Source organism: Corvus hawaiiensis, chromosome 4, assembly GCF_020740725.1.
Source record: "Corvus hawaiiensis isolate bCorHaw1 chromosome 4, bCorHaw1.pri.cur, whole genome shotgun sequence".
In the NCBI taxonomy this organism is placed as follows: domain Eukaryota; kingdom Metazoa; phylum Chordata; class Aves; order Passeriformes; family Corvidae; genus Corvus; species Corvus hawaiiensis.
In genome coordinates this window covers 6,662,196-6,684,399 of record NC_063216.1, presented here as the reverse complement: position 1 = coordinate 6,684,399, position 22,204 = coordinate 6,662,196, and the positions used below count along the sequence as shown (strand labels likewise).

At 42.9% G+C, this 22,204-nt stretch overlaps 1 protein-coding gene across 2 annotated transcripts in view; it reads right to left on the bottom strand.

Moving 5' to 3' along the window:
* Window positions 1-21,903, bottom strand: part of ST8SIA1 (ST8 alpha-N-acetyl-neuraminide alpha-2,8-sialyltransferase 1) — a 126,586-nt gene extending 104,683 nt beyond the window's left edge. Inside the window, exon 1 of one of the 2 annotated variants that reach the window (XM_048300123.1) lies at window positions 21,190-21,903. In XM_048300123.1, the coding sequence (XP_048156080.1) occupies window positions 21,190-21,434 (245 nt within the window). In that variant the 5' untranslated portion in view covers window positions 21,435-21,903. The remainder of the gene's footprint in view (window positions 1-21,189) is intronic. The other variant, XM_048300122.1, reaches the window with a different exon arrangement.
* Window positions 21,904-22,204: the final 301 nt, after the last annotated feature.

Here is a 22,204-nt window from a genome sequence, read left to right as displayed (position 1 = left end):
TCCAGGCATACCACCCCACTCAAGATGAAATTGAAAATTATCCGCAGCACAACTGTTTGCAAATATGATCTTAAAAATGTCTTCCTAAGAAAGATCACCTGGACAAGTACCAAATGAATAAGAAAATGGCCAATGCAAATGCTCTTGATATCCACAAAAGCATACCAAATTGGGTTTTTGGGACAGCAGTCATGGTTGAAGCTCTAGCTAAAATTAAGACCTTTGCCAAATACAACAACTAAATCAAGAATACATTGCTGTGCACAGGTTCACTTCTGAAAATACTCAGCTACCTAAGCTTGAAGAATAGGTCTAAATGCAATGAAAAAGAAATATGAAAAGAGTGGATATCACAGAGCAGAACAGAGATAATCTGATTTACTCCCCAGGCAAGGTCTCTACAATATGGTAAGATTTAACGAAGACTAATAAAGTCATGACTGTTCTCCTCCTCACATTTATTATTATATTGTTTCTTGATATGAAACTTTCAGCCTATTTCAATGCCCCCTGCAGCAATTTCTGGTGTCTGGACTTTAGAAGGATCATGTAATATTCCCCCAACTTCCTCAAGAGAGGGAAGTTATCAGGACAATAAAAAGGTTGCAGATAGTAAATCATGCCTGGCACTGCAACCTGCATGAAAGGAAAGAGATTGCACTGCAGAGACCACAGAATAAGGACAATTCATGCATACCATCTTCATTAGCTTAGTAATAGAGCTGCTGTGACTTTTTAAAGTAAGAAATTAAACTATAAATTAACAATAATTTGCTACAAATTGCCAAATTAATAGTTGCAGAGGAAGCTATGAAATCAAGCACTTGCACCTTTTCTGCATCATCAGTATCTTTTAGAACTTTTTTCCAGGCTTTTTTGAGGTGCCTAAAAGGGAAACAAAGTATTTTATTTAAACCGAGAATATAGTTTTCACTCCTTACTCTTATTTATCCAGATAATATTTGGGTTTTCATTACCTATTTTAAAATCACTGATCTGGTGCCACCCACACAGTAGAATTCACAGTTCTGTTTCCCAGACTACAAAAGAAAGATAAAACTGTTTTTGCATCCTGTGGGATGATATGGTTACCCTATCCTTGCTGCCTTGGCCTTGAATGAACAAACCCTGCTGCCTTCTAGAAGATAAAATCTGAGCTGTGAATCATTGCAGCACCTCATCCTAATCACTGATTTTGTTTAACTCTTTTTTTTTTTAATATACAAGTGATACATTTTTCTTCCAGACACATTCAAAGTGTCATAGAAAATGGGGTTTGATTTTGATTGTACCTACAGATTGGAGAAATACCTATTTAGATTGGAGAAATACAGATGAGGCCAAAATTTGCCAGGACTACCTTTTTGATGGAACAATGTTTGTGAACTAGAAGAAACCAAGATATAAAGCTGAGAGAATTGGGATTTTTCAGCCTGGAGAAGAGAAGGCTTTGGGGTGATCTAATTGGGGCCTTCTGGTGCCTGAAGGGAGCCTACAGGAATGATGAAGAGAGACTATTTCCAAGGGCCTGGAGTAACAGGATGAGGAGGAATGGCTTCAAACTGATGGAGAGTAGGTTTAGATTAGGTATTAGGAAGAAATTCCTCCATGTGAGGGTGGTGAGGCCCTGGCACAGGTTGCCCAGAGAAGCTGTGCCTGCCCCATCCCTGGAAGTGGTCAAGGCCAGGTTGGATAGGGCTCTGAGCAACCTGATGTAGTGGAAGGTGTCCCTGCTTATGCCAGGGGAGTATAATGAGATGATCTTTAAGGTTTGTTCCAACCCAGGCTATTCTATAATTCTGTAACTGAGTGAATAAAAGTCTAGCAGATTACCTGACAAGCTTTTAGTTTACATTTCCTCCTGCCAGTTCTTTTACTTAAATATGGAGGAGCTTTGATCTGAAAAGCTATTGAATCACTTCCTTTCAGAGAAAAGACATTTTGATTTATGCAAACTTGCTTCAAATTCCTATGCACAAAGCCTGTTTGCAAGGTTTGAAACACAAATTTTAAGGTATGAATTATAGAGTATGAATTCTAGGACTTGGTCAGATGAAGTTTTTCTAAGACTCTCGTATCAGATATATAAAAGAGCTGTATCATAAGGAAACCACCACAAATTGTGACTAGCAATAGCAAAGATATCCAAATTAGTTATGCAGTAAAATCTACTGGAATGCAGGATGTCTCTGAGCTGTCTGTATTGTTCCCAACCACATCAAGGAGAGACAGCAGCAGTGATTTGACATCTCACCTGGGAACTGCAATGAACAGCCATATTTCCTGGAGAAGTGAGGAATCTGAGCAGGAGCTCGAATTATGGTTTCTGGGTGGCAGCCAGAAACCTCACACAATGTTGAAATCCACTGGAACTGGTCCTTTGTTTTGTTAATGCCACCACCACCAGCCCCTAAATACAACTGTGTCAGAGAAGACACAGGGTTCATCTCATTTACAGTATTTGAAATGCAAATTGAGATCACTCCAAGCCTTCCTCATAGAGACCACACCTTTTAGGGTGTTTAGTCATCAGACTAAACACTTACTTCCTCTCTAATGGCCATAAAGGAACAACTGCCTTAGATAAAGAGATCTACATTTGATAGCTTTATTCCAGTCCATGAAGCCAGGCCTGCTGCTCCAGATCCTAAGAAGTCAATGGAGGTTTTTGCAGCAAAGGTGAGCTGTGAGAGAGGGACTGTAGCTCTTCTGCCTGTCTACAGCATCCCATGGAAGGATACTGTTTGCCAGCAGCCCCATCCGATGGTTTAACATCTCTGCTCACACATCCTTCACAGTGTCAGAAAGATGAACTGGCACAGCTGCACTGACCGGTGGTTTTGTCACAGAATTCAGAGGCAAAGGGGAGCGGGTCAGGGGACAAGATTAATTGCTTCAAGTGCTATCCTTTTTTTTTTTAATCTTATAAACCTGGCAGGGGGAGAGCAGTTTTCACAGATATGAAGTGAAATTTATGAATGGCTGTCTTGCAAAATAGCAGAACCATCAACTGAGACACAAAGTTACACTTCATGAAGTGCTGCTGCAGGAGGGACAAATTAGTTGTTCCCACCACTTCCCTCCTTCCTGCCAATGAAATTGCTGCTTGCTTTGTGCCACCACAAGCACAGAGAAATATTTGGTTTCAACAAGGGCACAGAGTGGCTGTTTTCTCTCAGGAGAAAGAGATTCACTAAAAATCAGTTGAGCAGCTCTAATCTTACATTTGAGCTTGCACTATCTAGAGTGTTGATAGGTCCCACTTGGGTCTAAGCAGTCAATTATCACACCATAGTGACTTCTTCACCTGCTTCTGCAACCCAGATAAAAGCCCTCTAAGTAATGCTCCTTGCAAAAGTGCCCCTATGCTCCAATCCAAAAAAGTCCATAGAGTGCTTTTCACTAATTTGATCAATTCAGTCATGCCCCTTGACAGAAGGTGAACTAGACAGAAAGAAAAAAAAAATTCCTTCATTACACAGATTTTCTAAAAGCAGAGACAACAGAAATGAAGAGGAAAGGAATACTCTTGCACTGGTCACTCCAAGTGGTTTTTGATGCAAAAACTGTAGGTGACCAGGCTGCCATTGACTATACATACGACAGAGGCAAGAATATGTAAAAGTATCACAGGAAAAGGCATGAAAACCCAATATATTTTCAAAGTCATATGAAGGTGCACATCTGGAGGAAAGTTTTAACCCATCACAGACGGACAAATAAATCTGAAGGAATAGACTGAAGGAAGCCCGGTTTTGAAGAGAAACTTGTTCCTCTCATTTCTCAGAAACTGCTTCCCACATCTCATAACTATCAATTGTTTAGGAGGTGAAATGAGTTTTGCCTGGTTGGGAAGTATCCATCTGATGCCTGCCAGCCAGCAGGATGAGCTGATCAGCCAAACAGGAGGCCAAACAAAATAGGAAGTCTTGGGCTTGACCTCTCTCTTTCATCCAGTTTTTCATTAAACTGGTAGGAACTCACTACTTTTCAGACTTCTATTATTCTGCATAATTTGGATGAAATTTGCCAGTGAGAAAAATTCCTTAAAGTGAGTGGATTATGATTGAGATTCCAGTTATATCACATTTCCAACTGACTGAAAAGGGGAAAATAATCCAATGAATGCCGAATAACACCTTTCTTTAGCTTCCTTGAAATGGACATTGACAAAACAGTGTGCTCTTTGTTGCTTCTGTACACCCAGAATTATACACTCGTTAAACTGTAATAGTCTGATTTTGGATGAAAGCCAGGATTTAATGCATCACCAAGGACTGACACTGGACTTGACTTACAGCCCTAGATGCTGCAACCACCAACATCACTTCTGTGAACAGCTGATCATCAGCTGGCCGAGGATCCAGAGATATTTCTGAACTGAGTTCAGTGGTCCTTCTGTGTGCTGACAGATGGTTTCTAACAGATGAACAAGAATGGAAAAATTACCACAGATTAAAATAGAGCCATTTATCTGAAACCCATCTTGAACTTGCAATTCCCCTGTTTACAGGTAAAAGCTTAATTTTTGAGATTTTGCTAATGTGTTTTAAATCTTGCCCAAGTGCTAGGTGCTATAAAATCAGCTTTATTGACGGAAACACTCTGCTAAAGGCCCTAAGTAGATTAAAATACAGACATATCCAAATTGGAACCTCTTTTTATGAGAAACTCCAATTCCAAGTCTTTCTAAGTCTCTTTTGGTGAAGCCACAGAAAAAAGTAAAATGGCAGTCACCTTGCACTCATACTGAACTCCATCACAGTTGAACTCTTTTGCCTCTTTACAGACTTACTGAAATAAGATCTCAACAGCTCTGGATTGAAATGAGTCTGTTCTTACTGGGAAGATCAGCTGAGACACTTTCACAAGTCACCTCCAGACACCTGTTCCAGGAACAAGAAGCCATATACCCTGTTTGTCTTCACACCTTTCTCTCCTGTAGGCCCAGTGAAACCCAAAAATCAAGTTTATTGATGATCACAGGCACTCTGTTATGATAAAACAAAAGCAAATGCTGGACTACACAATTTCTTTTTGCTACTCTCCTACTTTCATTCCCAGTGGCTGAGTGACAGCTGTGTGTTGTATTAATGGATTTGAGATGGTCAAAGCTCCATTTTGCACGCAGGAAAGTGATTTTCTTTTTTTTTTTTCTTTCTGAACATATCTCAGTAACAAACCTTGCCTTACTCCCACTAGCACTACATTAGAAAGGACAAAATGCTGATGGAGAAGTAATCTTTTGCCATTTGGTCTCAACAGTGCTGCCAACCTACTAACAACTCTCTGTAAAATGCCTCTTGTGATTACTTAAAGCATTCTCAAACCTCCTCTCTGTCCAATGCTTGCTACGGCAAAGAAACCTCAGGAGTCTCTAACAGGAGGTGGGGAGGAGTCCAGGAGATATTTTCTGACTTTCCTCCCACATCATCTCATTTCTGAGCCACTCTGCTCCTTCACTGGCAACCTCACCTGTGCCAAGTCCCTTTGGACAGAGTCACAGCACCAATCCACTGCTCACCACAACTATCCATTTGGATTCCAGGGTGTATAAAACACTGGGAATTTCCTGGGTCAGACTTAAGCAGTGAGGATCTAAGCACTCCTTGTTTCATCTAAACATGTAATCTGCATTTCTATTACTTAACAGCTGCTTCCAAAGGACATGCAGAGGCTTATCATCTGAGCTATTCCAGACCCTAAAAAGAGCTGGCAGGACTTCTCCCAACCCACTAGAAAGAATTTTCCAGTGTAATCAAGGAACATAAACTTGGCTTTTCACTACAAATATTCACATGGCGCTGGAAGCAGAGTTTCCAAAACTCACACTTCCAAAGCTCCCAGAAGTTCAAAGGCACCACTACAGCTTGTCAGGGCTCTGGAATAGTCCTTATACATTATATAATCCAAACAGCTTCAGCCATCAAGGTCATCACATATTTACAACTTTTAAGCCATTGCACACTCTTTTGCCTCTATCATTAAGCAAATTATATTTGGCAGCACTCACTACAAACAGGTAGCTTCACAACACACCACAATGGTTTAGTGGTTCTAGGGGGGGGAGGTTTCCTGCACAGGCACAGAAGAAGAAGCAGAAGTAGGAAACAGAGAGCTGGCAGTGAAAAAGAAGAGGTGAGCAGGAGAAAGGAAGCACGTTCAAGTCTATCCTAATCTAAGCAGTTTGCTGTGCTATGCCCTGTGCTGCTGGGAATAAACCAGGAACGTACAAACCCCATTATCCAGAGCAATGAAACAGCTTCCTAGGGAATAAACATGATTTATGTACTAAGCTCTTATAGGCCTGAAATCCTGGCAGAAAATGTAATTTATCCAACTTCCCCCTCTGCCCAATCCAGCGGCATTTAAGAAGCTAACACTCCATGTGATATTAGAATTCCTAAAAGCCCATCAAACATAAACCACAGAGATTACTACATGCTATGACTCCTACCCATCTTTGCCAAGATGTTTTCTTCTCCATCCACCTCTCCTGCCTCTGCCATCTGTCGGACCCGCCCCCAGCTATAGGATCACATCTCCCCTGCACAGGCATGAGTGGGTGGGTCTGGGAAACCCTGGGCTTCCAAGTGCTGCAGAACAGCTACAGGAAATGTTCCAGGCAGAAATCAAGTCTGAAATTTTACTTTCCCCTTCTCTTTCTGACTGAGTTTCCCATCCTTTATAGATTTCTTTATTCCGAGAGAACCCAGTTACAGGATCCATTAGAGTAAAAGTAGTAAACAGGAGACCTGTTGCTGTTTAGGGAGCTGCCTGGCATACTACAACAAAGCAAAACATGCCACCTTGAAATGCCTGCAATATATATACTTCAACACTATGAAATTCTAAATAAAAGCCAAGCCTGAAGAGTTTGACATATACAGCCACATGTATCACAGGAAACTATTTTGGGTTGAAGTACTGTCGAATTCCTAAGTTTAATTAGCTGCTGTGCTTCAGTTTTCACAGACTACCGATAATCCAAAGAAATCTAAATATTAAAAATACTTGAGCTAGGTTCTGAAAAGATCTGAGAGAGGAATTTATAAACCAGCAGTTTCAAACAAGATATAAAACTCACAGCCATGCAGTCTCTCAGGCTAGTGTATCCAACCGAGTTCACTTTTACCCAGGAGTCCACATTCTCAATTCCAGAAGAGTGAGGCATAGTGCTGGGAATAAAAGCCTCTTTTAAAAGACTCAAGGAAATCCCTGCATCGCAAACTCTGGGTCCACTAGTAGATTTATATCTCTCCCCCTGACACCCATAGGAAGAGCAACACAGAGTGATGCAAGCAACCTGGGAGATTTCTGGAGTGTGTCAGGGATAATTTTTGGTACAGGTATTGGTAGGTAAGGTTACAGCTGGATCTACTATTCACTAACAAGAAAGCACTGATTGGGGATATATAATCAATAAAACCACTGGCCCATGAAACACTGCATTCAGGATCCTGAGGGGAGTGAGGGAAGGAAGGTGGCAGATTCTCTAGTTTATTGATTGAGCTTGAACTCATCAGTTTAGACTGGAAGTAACGCATAATAATTTAGGAACATTGTTGGAAACTGCATGTTGGAAACAAGAATCCCACAGTCCCTGGCCCCAAGAGATGGCTGCCAAGGACATTCTCTCTTTCTGACCTCTTTGTCCCCAGTTTCTTGGGACAGCACTGGACTTACTCCACAATGAACTAAGTCTGTGGTTTTCCTTCCTGCTACTGAGTAAAAATAAAAAATGTGCCCTATCAGGCAAATAAATGTCAGTCTCTTGACCTGCACGAGAAGACTTCCACATTCACACCTACAGGATGTGTACTACACAAAAGTTAACTCAACATATCTTTTTCTTTGACTGAGCCTTTCATTACATTCAGAGCTCCCAGGCCTGATACAGCTGATTTGAAAGCATCCACCAACTGCCACCTTCTTAGGTCTCAAATTCATCTTGAAAACTCACCTTGCAGCTCAAGAATGCATGATAAGTTACAAAGCTCTACTGGATCATGGTCAGTTGGTCTGTGCTACTCATTTCAAGAAACGAAAGCAGTGAATTATGTAGAAAAAAAAAAAGGATAGTTTAGAAGCAACAACCAAACAATTTTAGAGAGCAATAATTCCATTTCCACAGTAATTAAACTGTTTACTACAGAGTTGGAGATGAGCTATTTAGTTTTCAACAGCATGGTGACATTTTCTTTTCTGGTACAATGTCACAATCTAAAAATAAACCAGATAAAAAAGCAAATTAGTATAAAAAGGGTATATGAGCTGAAGGGGAAACACATTTTTTAAAGTGATTAAGCAGCAATCTAAGAATAAGACATATATTTAAGAATTAACCATTCCAAGAACACCTGCACTTCCTAAATTAAGCTAATGAAGGTTAAAAAGGAATCGATTATTTATGTAAGCACCAAGAACATGAAAGGTTGTTATAAGTAACAGCAGTTATTTGGAATGGGGTGTTAAACTAAGTTAGTGAAGACTAAATGAAGTCTCAAAATGCTAAGAACCTGAGACACTGATTTATTTGGGAGATCATACTACCACTACTACATTTATTGCATGACTTTCTCTGCAGCATTTGGTGCCAGGCCTTGACAGAGATAGGAAACTAAACTAAAAGGACCTGATGTAGTAATTAGTCCGGCTAAAGACATTTCTGTGTTTTCATGCACTGAAATAAAAGTCCATTGTCAGTTGATTTATACTGCACATCTCTCACAAATTTCTGCAGGTGCCCACATGTATATTCCTACAACCATTGGGAAGTAGGCATATTTGGGGCAGAAGCTACCTGATGGAAATGCTGCAGAAGAGAGAAAAAGACAACACCCAAGACCCAAAATTTCACTGCTTTGCACTCTGCCTCCTGCACAGCAAGATCACTCTGGAGAAGATGCTGGCATTTGACAACCAGAAGCATAGAAGCTCCATGTCTGCCCCCACAAATCCCTCACCTTCACAGAGCTGTTCCAAAGCTTGGAACCAAAACTAGGCCAAGTGCATGTGGCCAAGGAGTTCTGAAGTAGCTGAATATCACCAGAACAGTGCAGCTTGGAGTTCTAAGTACACATTATGTATGCATCCATTTAATGCCAACAATGTGTATGATCCTACTAGAACATACAGTGAGAAGTCATCTCATCGGAAATGCTATGGATGGCATCCAGACAGAACAAAGCATGCCTTTAATGGGTTTATCTTTGGTTTAATGGGTTTGTCTCACCCTAAAACCACAGTAACCAACCCCAGTTTGAGATACGAGAAGTCAAAGAATTGCCTGCTGTAATTCATCATCCCTCAGCTTGAGCTGCTGGTGCCCCAAAGGGCAATCTAATCCTCAGCAAACAAAGTTCACTAGATGTCAAGCCTGTGGACTGTCTAGTTGGCAAAATGCAATCAGAGGATGAAAAAAACAGAGCAACAAATGTTGTTTTCCTGTCTTTTTGCTAACCATATGGACATTTTCCCTACCACAGCTCTTAAGTAGGACAGGTACCAGAGATAGCTGCAGTGAGTGGGCTGTACTCCACATATTTCATCACTCCACTTCCAAATCTCATTACTTCAACAATCATCTCAAGAGCAAAATGGTTCTTCTATCCTGTGGCATGAAAATGCCATCTCCTATTTATGGTTTCATGGCCTCTCTTATACCTCTGGCCATTGAAACTGGACCCTCAATTTACTCAAGTGATCTGTTTCCATCTGAAACTTGAGCTTCTTCTCTGAGATCATAATTTACCTCATGCTGTTTTAATTAATTGTTACTTCCTTGGGTTATCTTGCTTAACCAACTGAGCTGTCCTTAAGCTGTCCACTTCACTGAATGGTTTACCCTTAATTGATTGCCTTTCTGATTTAGCCATATACTCGTTCTCAAATTTCCTATGCTCTTTCTCTGCTATTCTGCTTCACATAAATGTGTATTTTATTCTCTGCTTTTAATGTTTCTTCTTCTTCAGTGCCCCTGCTGCTGCAAGCTCCTTGTCTCCATTGTGTTAAGCCCTAGCAATCTTCCACCTCCCTTACAATCTCCCAAGGCTTCTCCATCTCACCACCTTCCCTCCTGCCCTCCAAGAGCATTTTCTTTCCTTCTGGAGTACTCCATTCTGCAATCCCTTCCTTTCAGCCAACAAGAGGGTTCTGACACTTTTCCCAAGAGAAAACTCAGTTTTTAAGTAAGAATAAGAATATATGAAGGAAGGCACCCTATTCCTGACAGCAGCCAGCAACCAGGACAAGACTAAATTATGTCAGAGCTGTGCCCCCGGCCCTGTCCAAGCTGGACACTGGGGCAGCACCTGCTGCCTCTCACTCCACAGTCCTGTCGCCGGGGACGACATAAGTTCAGGGATCTGGGACAAAACCAGAGCCTAATTTGCACCACTATTTATAGAACATATTACTCTTTGAAGTGGGAAGAGTTGCTGGTGACAGCTGAGGTGGTTCTGGAAACGATCCAAAGCATTACGGCAATCCTCTTCTAAAACACCAGGGCACAAGTTATTCTGGAGCTGGAGTGCCTATGATGTCACCTTAAATTCCCAAGGGACAGTAGGCACAGCCACCACCTTCAGGCAGGGAGGGATGTGAGGAAAAGGAGGCAAGAAATCCCAAGAGTGCCTCCCCATTCCTCTTTTCAGAGGAGGTGTATCAGCTTGCTCAGGGAAAGCATAAGCCCAGAGGACCCACAGTGCTTTTCACCGTGAATTAACTTTCTAAAGGTTTATGGTCTTTTACAGTATCAACATTTAAAAGCTGCTGCTAAAAAGAGCAAGCAAAAATCCTAAACATCCTTCAAGAAATTAAACCAAGATATCTACTCAGTATTAGGATAAAAATAAAAATGCACTAAATAAATCATTCAACCTACTTAGTCCTAAAATGAGGCATCTTAAGACAGGAATATTGCCTGAAAGTTGGTTCAAAAATACTTTTTAAATCATGTTTATGTGCTCAATGACTTGTCCAGTGTGTTTTGGGAGATCTTCCTTTGCGATAGATTCAGACCATTCACTTTAGACCCAAAAAGGCGATGATGAAACGACAATGCCTGGCTATTTCTTCCTTAAACTTGTTTAAAGCTAATCTGTTCTTAGCAGTTATCCAGGTGTTTGAGAAATACCTGTACACTGGCAGCAATTCATGAGTGGAAACAAATTACTTCTCAGGACTTTGGGGTTTCTTTTTAATTTCTCTAAGGCAAAACAAGTTATTGATCTTAAATGGAAAGGAGTAACATTCTCACCAGATAGACTGCAGAGCCACACGAGACACCACCTGAAACCAAATGACTAAGCCAGAAGTTCTTTAGGAAAGAACTGATTAAGCTCTAAAATGCTGAGCAAGCTCGTATTCATCTAGGTTGACCTCTGATTTCAAGTGACAGCACACTGCACGTGCTCTCCTGGTGATGCCACAAAGAAGAGAGCCCACACCCCACTGGAACCCCAGCAGCCCAATTCCCTCTACACCAGCAGAGGGAACTTTGCTTTTCTCCATGATGCAGATCTGCTGTTCTGCAGCAGATGAGAAAACAGAATTTGTACTAAACTTGTAAAACCAACATTTTCCTACAGATTAGGTGGGCAAAAACAACAAACTCAACCTTCTTAGTACAAGACTTACAGTACCAATGGCCTGTTAGACAAGTGAAGCACAAAACTGTTTGGGGGTTTTTTAAATGAAAGAAAGCATCAAAGACCCAAGGCAAAAATAAACATGTTCTCAGATGCTGGACCCATTAGCATTTACTGAACTACACTAAATAAGTGTTTTTCCCTTGTTCTGTTGTCTAAACAGAACTATCAAAACACATGATTTCTCTAATGATAGGTTAGCTTTTGTGTTGTTCCCATTTTTTGATCAGAAAGCTCAAACTGCACACTCTGACATTCCCTTCTGGATATACTTAAAGGCAATGGCTTAAACAGGATAGAAAGAATAAATATCTCACGTGCACTTTTACTGCTTCATCCAACCGGGCATACATAAACCTGGAGATGTTCAGCATTTGTCCATAAGGCTCAGCAAGTGTGTTTGTGCTAGATGCTTGCTGGCTGCCAAGACAAAATGTTCAATAATACAACCTATGAAGGAATGCCCAGATTGGTTTTGTTTCTCCTATTCCCTTCACTGTTGCAGTTTCCTTAGTTAAAAAATGCATCTAATTATAGGCTGATATGTAATTCTCACTATAGCAATCCCTAGCACTTAAAAACCATGAGTCAGGCCCCCAAAATGATGACTAAGCACAGAAATTAGGCATCTGAATAACAACAACCCACACTGGATTTTTACTTGCCTTTTGAGAGCCAAGCCACCATTCACATTTACAAGCACTTCCCTTTAGGTATGAGGACTGAAATATTCTTTTTCATTTCTATCCCATGAAAGGAAGACTGTCACAAATTCACTTGATTGCAAGAGCTGGCACACCTATTACAAGGGTGGGCATCCTCCAAGTCATATTAAGTGCCCCTAGCCTCAAAATATGTAGTTCAGCATCCTTTCCTGCTTTGCTCTGAGAGAGGAGTAAGCATCACCAAGCCAGGTGAAATTTTGCAGGTGGACATCTCCTGGCCTGCTGAGTCTCAGAGCTCTAGAACCTGAAAACAGTTGGAATCCTGGTCCTTGGCAAAAGGTGTCCTCATACTCCTGAATTAAGACCATCACAGTGATAAATGTTAAACTCCTCTCCACATAACTGAGGAATAGTGGTGGATATATAAAGTTTCTGAGAACTTACAGGTGAATTATCTACTTTACAGACATATGTAGACAGACCGAAGTTTCTCAACCCATTTCTTAATTATATCATAAAAATTACAGAGGTCTAAAAGCAAATAAAAATTAAATACAGCATATATTAATCTCAAAATTATTTTTCAAATTGATCTTTAAGCAAGCTGTAGACAGAGAGTTCACTTCATCATTCCCATTCTCATCTGATCCAACAGCATTCCTCTGCTCCTGCCTCATGAACATTGCATCTCCTTTCTATCCCATATTACGGCTACACCCCATATGGATTTATTATCATGCTTTTTACATTGCCACTAAGTAGTAAATGGCACAGCACAGGAGACTGCAAAGAGTCTGAACCTCACTCAGACAAATAAGAAGGTAATGTTCCCTGAGTGGATGGCAGTAAATCACCCACAGTGAGCAAGGATAATCTAAAGACTACATTCCAATTAGGAATGTCTGCTGCAGCACCTGCTACTGTTGTCTAGTGACAGAACTCACAGATGGAGCAGAAGTAGAGAATCTGAATTTCACCAGTAACTGACAATTCATTCTTTTTACTCTAAGTAACTGTGAGTTACTATCCAGGAACAGGGATTCATATCTCCAGTGAATGCTACATATGGAATAAAGAGCTCTTCTATTCCCTTTGAAACAGATAAATGCTTCAATGGAAGTCATGGAAAGAAGAAGAAAAAAAACTAAAACAAAAGCATTGCACACTTCACAAGTAGTAAGCTGGTACCTCCAGGTTCTAGCAGCAGCAAGAGCCAGTATCCACCAAACCTTCAGCACGAGTATTGGATCACTCCTCCAGGGAACATTCCCATATCTTGTCACTTGCCCAGGTATTCCTTCACATTAAAAACTGCACTAACAGATGGAAAACCCACCCCATTAATAAAAATTCCTAATCTGCATAGCTGGGATCTCACTACAAACATTCTTGGTAAGGAAAATCTTTCAGAGCACAGAATGTCTCTCTGCAACCTTATGGCACTGTAAAAATAGTAATTTCTGGACAGTGATAATTATTCACAGAATTCCCAACTGACTCCAGTGGTGACCTAGACCTGAAGTTCAGTTATAAGAGATAACCAGGTCATGTATGTAGTTTCATTAATTCCCTTTATAACTCTGCTTCCTTTGTTGTATAGATGTACATGGGGAACCAAAATCCAGTGTCCCCTGGCAGTTAAAAGTAGAAGGATTGAACCCTAGATGAGTAACCTGATAGTCTTCATCCCAATTACCATTACGCCTAAATCTTACTGACTCACTGAGAAAGGCAGGCATCAATCAGAGAGCTTTGGGCTCAACATCACCCCCTCACTGCACATTTCCAGCTTTTTGAACTGGTTTCCTCAACCCTTTTGGCACTTCTGAGTACTACCTACAGCAGTAGGTCCCTCATCACCCTGCCCTGGGACACACCACACTGCAGGACCAACAGCATCAATAGAACAAGGGAACCTCGAAACACTGAGGCAGATGAAATAGAATTCCCAGAACTGACATTTGGCCAAGATGGACCACACAGAAAAATATCAAAACATTTTCACTGGGAAAAAAAAAAAAAAGTTTTGTTTGTCTTCCATCTCTGACAGGAAATACAAAGCTGTTATTTCTCTATTACAGCAATGGCCACTCCTGGCATTCCAGAAATATGCAGAGCAAGTTTTTCTCACAAGAAAGCAAGGAAAATAGCTGATGATCTGTTTTACCAGTGCTCCTCAAAATATAGGATAGCTATATAGCAACTTTTAAACTAAACCTGATGGTGCTTCCTCAGAGCAGAGGCAACCTGATAAATAAAGCCTTTATCTTGCTAATACATGAAGGCAAAGTCTGCAGTTTACCTGGAAAGCCTGATAGCCAATTATTGGAACATCAAGGATGCAAAACAACAGATGCCGTGAGCATCAGTGGGAGTTGCAAGACTCTGGAGAAGGTGATTGTTAGTTCAGATGGGGAAGGAGATAAAGGAGTAAATTTCGCACAAGTTCTTTGTATCACTGCTGTGAATGATAATTGGATAATTATAAAAGGAGTCACTCAAATAATCTGGGGCTCCCCTCAAAGCTGAGGAGGGCCTCAGGCATCTTAAGAATGGGAATAGGCTGAAGAAGAGGTGGAGGGGAAAAAAGAAGGAAAAAATATAAACACAATGGTTGTTCAGGAAATATTCAAGATGCTCTCAGCAAACATGGAAGACAAAAAAAGTTAAGCATTTCTATTCAGCTGTTCCTCACTGTAGCCACATCTCCATTTGAAAAGAGAATCTCTAAACCAAGAAATTCAGGAGGGCATTTTCCAGCAAATGGAACAGGAGAAGTCAAAATTAAAGTCTGTTGATTTAATGCAATAAGAACAAAAACCCCACACCATTCTGTTAGCCATAAAATATTGCATAACAATCTAATTTCACAACTTTCACCTTTATCTTGAATGGAACAATGGGAAAGTGACCTCCAGAATCCTGGTGAAAGCCAGGATTTAGTTCTCCACCATATAATTCACCTTGTTAAAAATTTTAAATACCACTAAGGTCAAGGCAACAGGCACAGCTTCTTCATGAAGCTCAGAGCTTCTGTAGAAATTACTTTACAGAAAAAACGTTTTGCCAGGGTCCAGGGACTTATCAGAGCCTTGTCCCACCCCACCTGCTGTTTTTCTAATCAGATTAAAATCCAAGACCTGGGAGAAGAATCTTTGGTCTGTACGTAAAAATTGTGGCATGACAAAACCTGAATCTAGTTTCTAGATTCTGAAATCACTGAGGTTTACAAACACTACTTAGCTTGGATTAATGTGCTTCAGCCTGAATTTAACTGCATGCAGCTATGTTAAAATGATTTAGCATTAGGAGCAATTTCCTTGCATTTTGAGAACTCCAGGAAGCATACAGAAAAAGATTAATGTATATCCAGGGATTAAAAATTTAAGTATTTTTTGGTGCTCAGAAAACTGGAACAACAGAAGGCTGCAGTTCAAACAGCTTCCTCATTTCAGTAAGGTTCATCCACACTGGGGAAAGACAAATTCTAAAGGGAAAAAGACAATTCATTTTCCATGCATTTACCTACTAGGAACTAGCCTCAAAATAGGAATTTTCGTATATGTCATTGAACATATGTCACATGGGAGCAGCACTCTTGGCTGCTCTGAAGATGAAAATTACAGCTAGAGGAATAAATCACTCATTGCTACATTGTATGGATGATTCAGTGCCCATTTCATCCACTACACAGCAAACAAAGGGAAAACATAGATGGGAAAATACATACATCCAGCAGTGTCTAGGTATGTACATACCAGGCTTTTGGGGCCCCAGCTGGCTAACCTAAATTTCAACGAAGTCTCTGTTCCTCCTGTTCCCCAGTGCCTGGCTGTGGGCCTTCGGCTGCTCCCAGCTAACAAGAAAAGAGCCTCAGGGAGCTGGCTACATCCTCCCATAAATACTGGCAGACTGGGGTTTTTACAAATCCAAAGGAAGGCAGCAATCCAACACTTTGCAAGATACTACAGATCTCAACAGTCTGTTTCATTAGGATTGCGAATCAAAGTCTGTAAGAAAATGCTACTTAGGGTCAAGGATGAGACCCGGAGCTGGAACTCAGGAATTTAAATCAACTCCTATCTTGCCAGCATAGCTCTCATCTGCAAAGACACTGTGAGCTAACTCAGATAACTAATTCTCATTGTTTTCATATCATTCAGGTATCCACCCTTGAAGATACGGAGCCAAACCTCTCTACAGCTTGCTTTCTTCATCACAGCTTCCAAATAATAACATGGAGTAAGAACATTTCTTTCCTCTCACCTTTATCCTGCTCTTCAAAATTGTACTTCTTCACCAAAACAACTTTTCATCTCAGCTGGAAACCACAAATTACAAATACTCCATTTATCATCAACGAAGCAAATACAACAGCAACAACAACAAAATCAAGTAAAATGTTGATGAAAACACAGCCAGGCAGTAGCAACACCTACTCAGGACGGAAAAATGGACTGGATTTGGCTCATGTTGGCATACCTGTTAGTTTCAGGGCAGGGCTTCTTGGGCCACAGAGGCAGAACTAACCTAATCCAGCATCTCCCAGGTCGACTCCTAACACCATCCTTCACATGTGTCTAATGAAAGCAGGAATAATACTGTGTCTGATGAAGCCGTTTAAGAAGGGCCAAACTCTTATCTAAAGTCAACCAGAGCAATAATCTCAGATTTCCCTTGAAATAGCACAGTGAGGATCCCAACACTCATGTAATTTGCAGTGTTGACATAAAAAGAGAAGGAAAAAAAAAAGCCATCTGAACTAAGGAAAACCTTGCTGACTTGGCAATAGCATCTGTCTTACCCAGCCAGGGAAGTGACCTGGAATTCTAGTTCTGTGTTAATGCAATCCAGAATGAAAAATGATGTGCACAGGGGGATGCTCCTCGTGTGACTGCACTCCACGCACAGACAGGGACAACTGGCAAAGAGCAGCTGACAGAGGAAGTTACAGTGAAGAAAGCCCCTCTGGCACACTGGGAACAGAACAGGATTTTCACAAGGCACACAAAGCCAACAGTAGGCGAGGCTTCACAGTCTTTTCACATTCACACTGCAAACACCAGAGTCTGGATATTCTGTCCAGTTCAGCCACTGACCCTGCTGTGTGGTTTCAGGGCAGTAGATTCTCTGCTCTGTCCATGGAAAATGGACAAGAGGACAAATCTGATGGAAAGGAGTGGAGAAGCCACCAGCCAAGGTGAGCATAGCCAGTTTGGCCGTGTCAGAGGGGACATTACTGGAGAGCAAAGACAAGTTATAGCAGATGCTCTGGAATGGAGTCAGGTCATGAACAGTGAGTTTACAGCGGACATCTGCCACCAGTTTAATCAAGCCACCACCAGAATAATCCCTGGTGACCTTTCAGCATCACACAAAACTGCAGCACCAGAAGCAAGAACAGAAACAAGATTTAGCAAAAGCTACATCTCAAGGGAAGCCTTTCTGTTGTCTTGCAGGGATTGCCCCATCCCTTCCTGAAGAACCTTTAAGACACTAATCATCATCCGACCCCTTCAGTGGGACTCCTGACAGGCCAAAACCTGCTGCCCCCCACAAGCATATTCACTCCCTAGAGGAGTTCCACCCTCTACAAACAAATGAAAGAAGTGTCATATAAATACACAGTGCTTGGGATTTGTGGTTGTATGGAGCTTGTAAGGCAGATTAAAAGATCCAGTTCTGCCTTTAATGAAATGCAGTATTTTAAATAGAACCATCCTAAAGGTATTACTGTATGTAATTTACTTTAGCAAATAACAGACAATTAAAAACATTTTTGCCTAAATAATCTCAGCAGCACTAGGCCCTAAAACAATCTGTAAAAACAGTTAGGGCTCAATAACATTAACCACCTCAGAGCATGACAAGCCATTTTACTGTAGGCAGATTAGACACATCCATCATTAGAGCAACTAACGGCTATCTTACTCCTATTTTGAGCACTTTGCACTTCAAAATCAAGCAGATTAACCATCTGACAGAATATTGAGCATTTGTCAGACAGGAGATGCTTTCACAGTTTGACTACCCTGAACCACTAATGTCTTGAAATTTAAAGGAATCCATGGCTATTTAAACAGGTATTTATATTTGAAAGCCAGTTCTGGAAATCCTCATTCAAACACAAAACCCCCATCGAATCATTCCACAAGAACCAGGCCAGTCTGGGTTCTTGCATAAGCAAGAGTTTACAGGGGTCTGATCTTTCCATAAGGTTTCTGGCTGTACAGAGAGCAGAAGGAAGCAGCAGTGGAGATTGAGGAGCTACCAGCACTTGGTTGCCAGGGTTCAACCCAAACTACCCCAGATTACCCAGATGGTTTTGTTGACCTTGCTAAGTCACCTAGTGAAGTTGTCCTTGATCCAGGTACAGAAGGCAAAGAGGGGATAGCCCTTCTGAGGTTTGAAAAGTATGATTTCATCGAGTTAATTACCCAACATCTACTTCAGCAACAGGAGTCCAGTGAGTTTATAGGAGAAAGTTCCAAACCTATCAGGTGTTTGCTCTGTGTAGCAAGAACCTGGCTATACAATACCAAAAATGCCACTGCATTACACAAAGCAGTACTATGAATATTTGCATATGGATTTTTAGCACAGATGAATTCCAATTTATGCTTCAAACTGAGTAAAATCAAAACTGTTTGTTAACAGAATGTGGCAGGAGGGCTAGGGAGAACAGCAATTAACACTCTTCTTAAATAATATTTTATTAATAATACATTAAAGCACACTTAATATTAGACTATTATGGAAAGCCATATTACTTGAAAGTTCACGCACAGGTTTTCTGTGAAGCTTTATCCCTCCTTTTGCATTCAAACAGAGACTGACATTCACTGGAATCTTCCAGCAGAAAGTGAAATTTGGAGTTTTTACAGCAAGCTTGCTTAGGGACAGCAGGACCAGAGCAAAGAGTTTCTGTTAGCCTCAAATATACAGCAGCTTGCCTGACTGACATGGGCTTCAAAATCTTCTATCGTGAAGAGAAGCAAATTTAAGCAGCAAAAACAGACTTCTACATCACAACTGCTGGAATAATATAGTTTACTAGACTCACTACATATCTCCAGCATACAATTTATTTTAAAAACTTTTTGAAGCAGATTGATTCAAAGCTCATTGTATTTAGTGCTGCACCAACTCATCAAGAGACATAGACAAGAAACAACAGCTCCTTTTATTGCATGAGACTCTCTTCAATAGCATTTCTGAGATAATCACTATGCTTAGAGAGTAGAAAAACATATGGGCAAGTGGAATAGCTGATAAGCCACACAGAGTTTTTGTTACTAAACCATGTGGTGGAAATGGTCTAAAAACTGTTTTGTAAACTGAAACTGCAGCAGCACTACCAATCTTTAAACATTTGGTTTACAAACATGACAACTAATAGACCAGACTCTTTCCGACGTAACCTGTGGGGTAATTTTTTAAAAAGCTGGATTCATCTACCCCCAAAAATGGGGATCTATGGTACACAGGATCAAGATCAATTAATATTCAAGAAGATCAACATAGCTTCTAGTGTTAGTTAAGTGCTTTAGGAGAGGGATCCTGCATCTGTACCTTATTGCTGGTTCTGTGTTAAAGGAAGGACTTCTTCCAGGCCTGCCTAATGAGATAATATTAACACACACCTGCTTATCACCTATCATTGCTCAGATTTCCTGCAGGCTTTGGGGGCTAATGGAAGAATGTGCCTTTCAAGAACTGTAAAGTTTCTGTTATCCCAGCAGACAAGATATTAAGTGATCACATGAGCTCCAGTTCATGACAAAGGCGAATACATTCAGAAAATACTGAAGAACTTCAAACAAAACTGTATGCCACTTAAAACCAAACAAAATTATTTTTAAAGGGCAAATAAGTCCCTTGAATTTTGGATCCGATTCATTTTACTAAAGAGGGTGTTTTTTGGAGGCAATTTGATTACCACTCACTCTGATCTTTAATTTGCTACTTGGAGGACAGGGAGAAAAAAAAAAACAGCTTCCCTCCGGGAAAGGGAGGGAAATCTGCTTCTCTTCCAATTCCCTGTATTTTACCCAAACATGGGAGAAATTTTTGAGGGGATGCAAATTTCCTTTTTAAAGTGGAGTGATTTAAAAAAATCCTCCCCGCCGCAGGGACCCTGTCTGTTCTCCAACGCTCTCAGCTGTGGCAGCCTGGCTGCAACATCCCTCCTCTCCTGAGCAGCTGGGCAAGGTGAAATGGGCGCTAGGGATTATCGCCATTTCCCAGCCACATCAAAAGCAAAGATAAGAGAAAAGGTGCCTTTTCACGTGGCTTCTATAATAAACCGCATGGAGTCAAGGACCAGCGCTGAGCTTCCCAAGTGCTGCTCAGAGCGGGTATGCTGACACGAATGCACATCCACGCAAACCTTCCCTTGCGCATCCCGGGAAGCTCCACAAGCTGGGCTTTCTCCTGGCAGCAAGCTGGCAGTCCCCAGCACCGAGGGAAGCCGGGCTGGCAGCCCTGGGGTTTGTTAGCAGCCATAGGGGCTGCCGCTGCCACTGATACAGGGGAAGCGAGAAGATCCCATTGTGCGGGCAACCGCCGCAATCCTCGGAAACCTCATCCCCCTTGGAAAGGTATCCCTGCGAGGATAAGCCTCCATCCCCCGCGCCGAGCCCCTTCTACTCCCCACAGCGAACGGAGCCACCCCAAAAAAAGTTTTGCTGGGCAGAAAGGGCCCTGCCTGCCTGCCGCCCGCTGGGAAAAAACAAAGGGTCGGGGAAGAAAGAATAGCTTGGGAGCTCGGCCGGGTGGGGAGGGCGCCCGGGTGGGCTCCGGGCCCCGGATTCGCGTGGCTGCCCGTTCCCGGATGCTCGTCCCCACTGCCCTTGGGCCGCGCACGGCGGTACCTGAACAGGGCGACCGCAGTCTGGTTCCTCTTCCACGCCTTGCCCTGCTGCAGCAGCACCCCCTGCACTATTTCCTTCTCGTCGGGCAGCCGGTACACGGGGAACACGTAGAGCCAGCAGAGGACGAAGACGCCCAAGGCGCTGGCGCCCACGGGCAGGCGGGTGCGCGGCCACTTCCACACCAGCCCCGCCATCCTCCTCCTGTTCCCGCAGCGCCGCCGCGGCGCCGGGCCGCGCTCCGGCATCAGGCCCGCGCCATGCGGCGCCCGCGGGCGGCGAGCCCGGCTCAGCACTGCTCAGCCCCGCCGCCGCCCGCCGCCATCGCCGCCCAGCAGGCCTCGGGTAGCGGGGCTGCTGCTGCCGCTGCGCCGCGGCTCGCTCCTCTGTCGGCGGCGGTGGCGGCTACCGCCCTTCCTCACAGTCATTTGGTTCCTCGCGTTCCCCGCCAGATGATGCTCCGCTGCTCCCCGCCCTCCCTCCGCCTCCTGCCGAGTCCCTCGCTCGCTGCCTTGCTGAGGACCGACCCGGTAAATTTTGACCCCGCCCCGGCCGCGAGGTGCTCCGGCCTCGCAGCCCGGCCCGAGGCCGCCGGGGGAGGGAGGGAGCGGAGACCCCAGCTGCTGCGGGGCTCCGCTCCGGCGCCACGCCCACTCCCGCCTCACCGCGGACACCGAACGGAGCGGAGCGCAGAGAAGAAGAGAGGGAGGGAAGTCCCGCTACGGGCGTCGCCGCCGGCACCCATCGACCCGCCCTCCCTCTCGGTGCCTGGCTCTCTTCCCCGGCAGAGGTCGCACCGGTCTTGCCCGACGGTGTCGGCGACGCTGACCCGCTCCGTCCCGTCCTCCCTCCCCGCACCTTGACTCCCCGCGGGCCGCCCCGAGCGCTCCGTATCTACCCCGGATTCAAGCCAGGAGCCCCGGGGGCGGGATCACCCCGCCTGCCCGGTCAAAGTGCACCCCGCACAAAGTACATCCTGCAAAAAGTACACAGAAAAATCTGTGGATTAAGATACTTT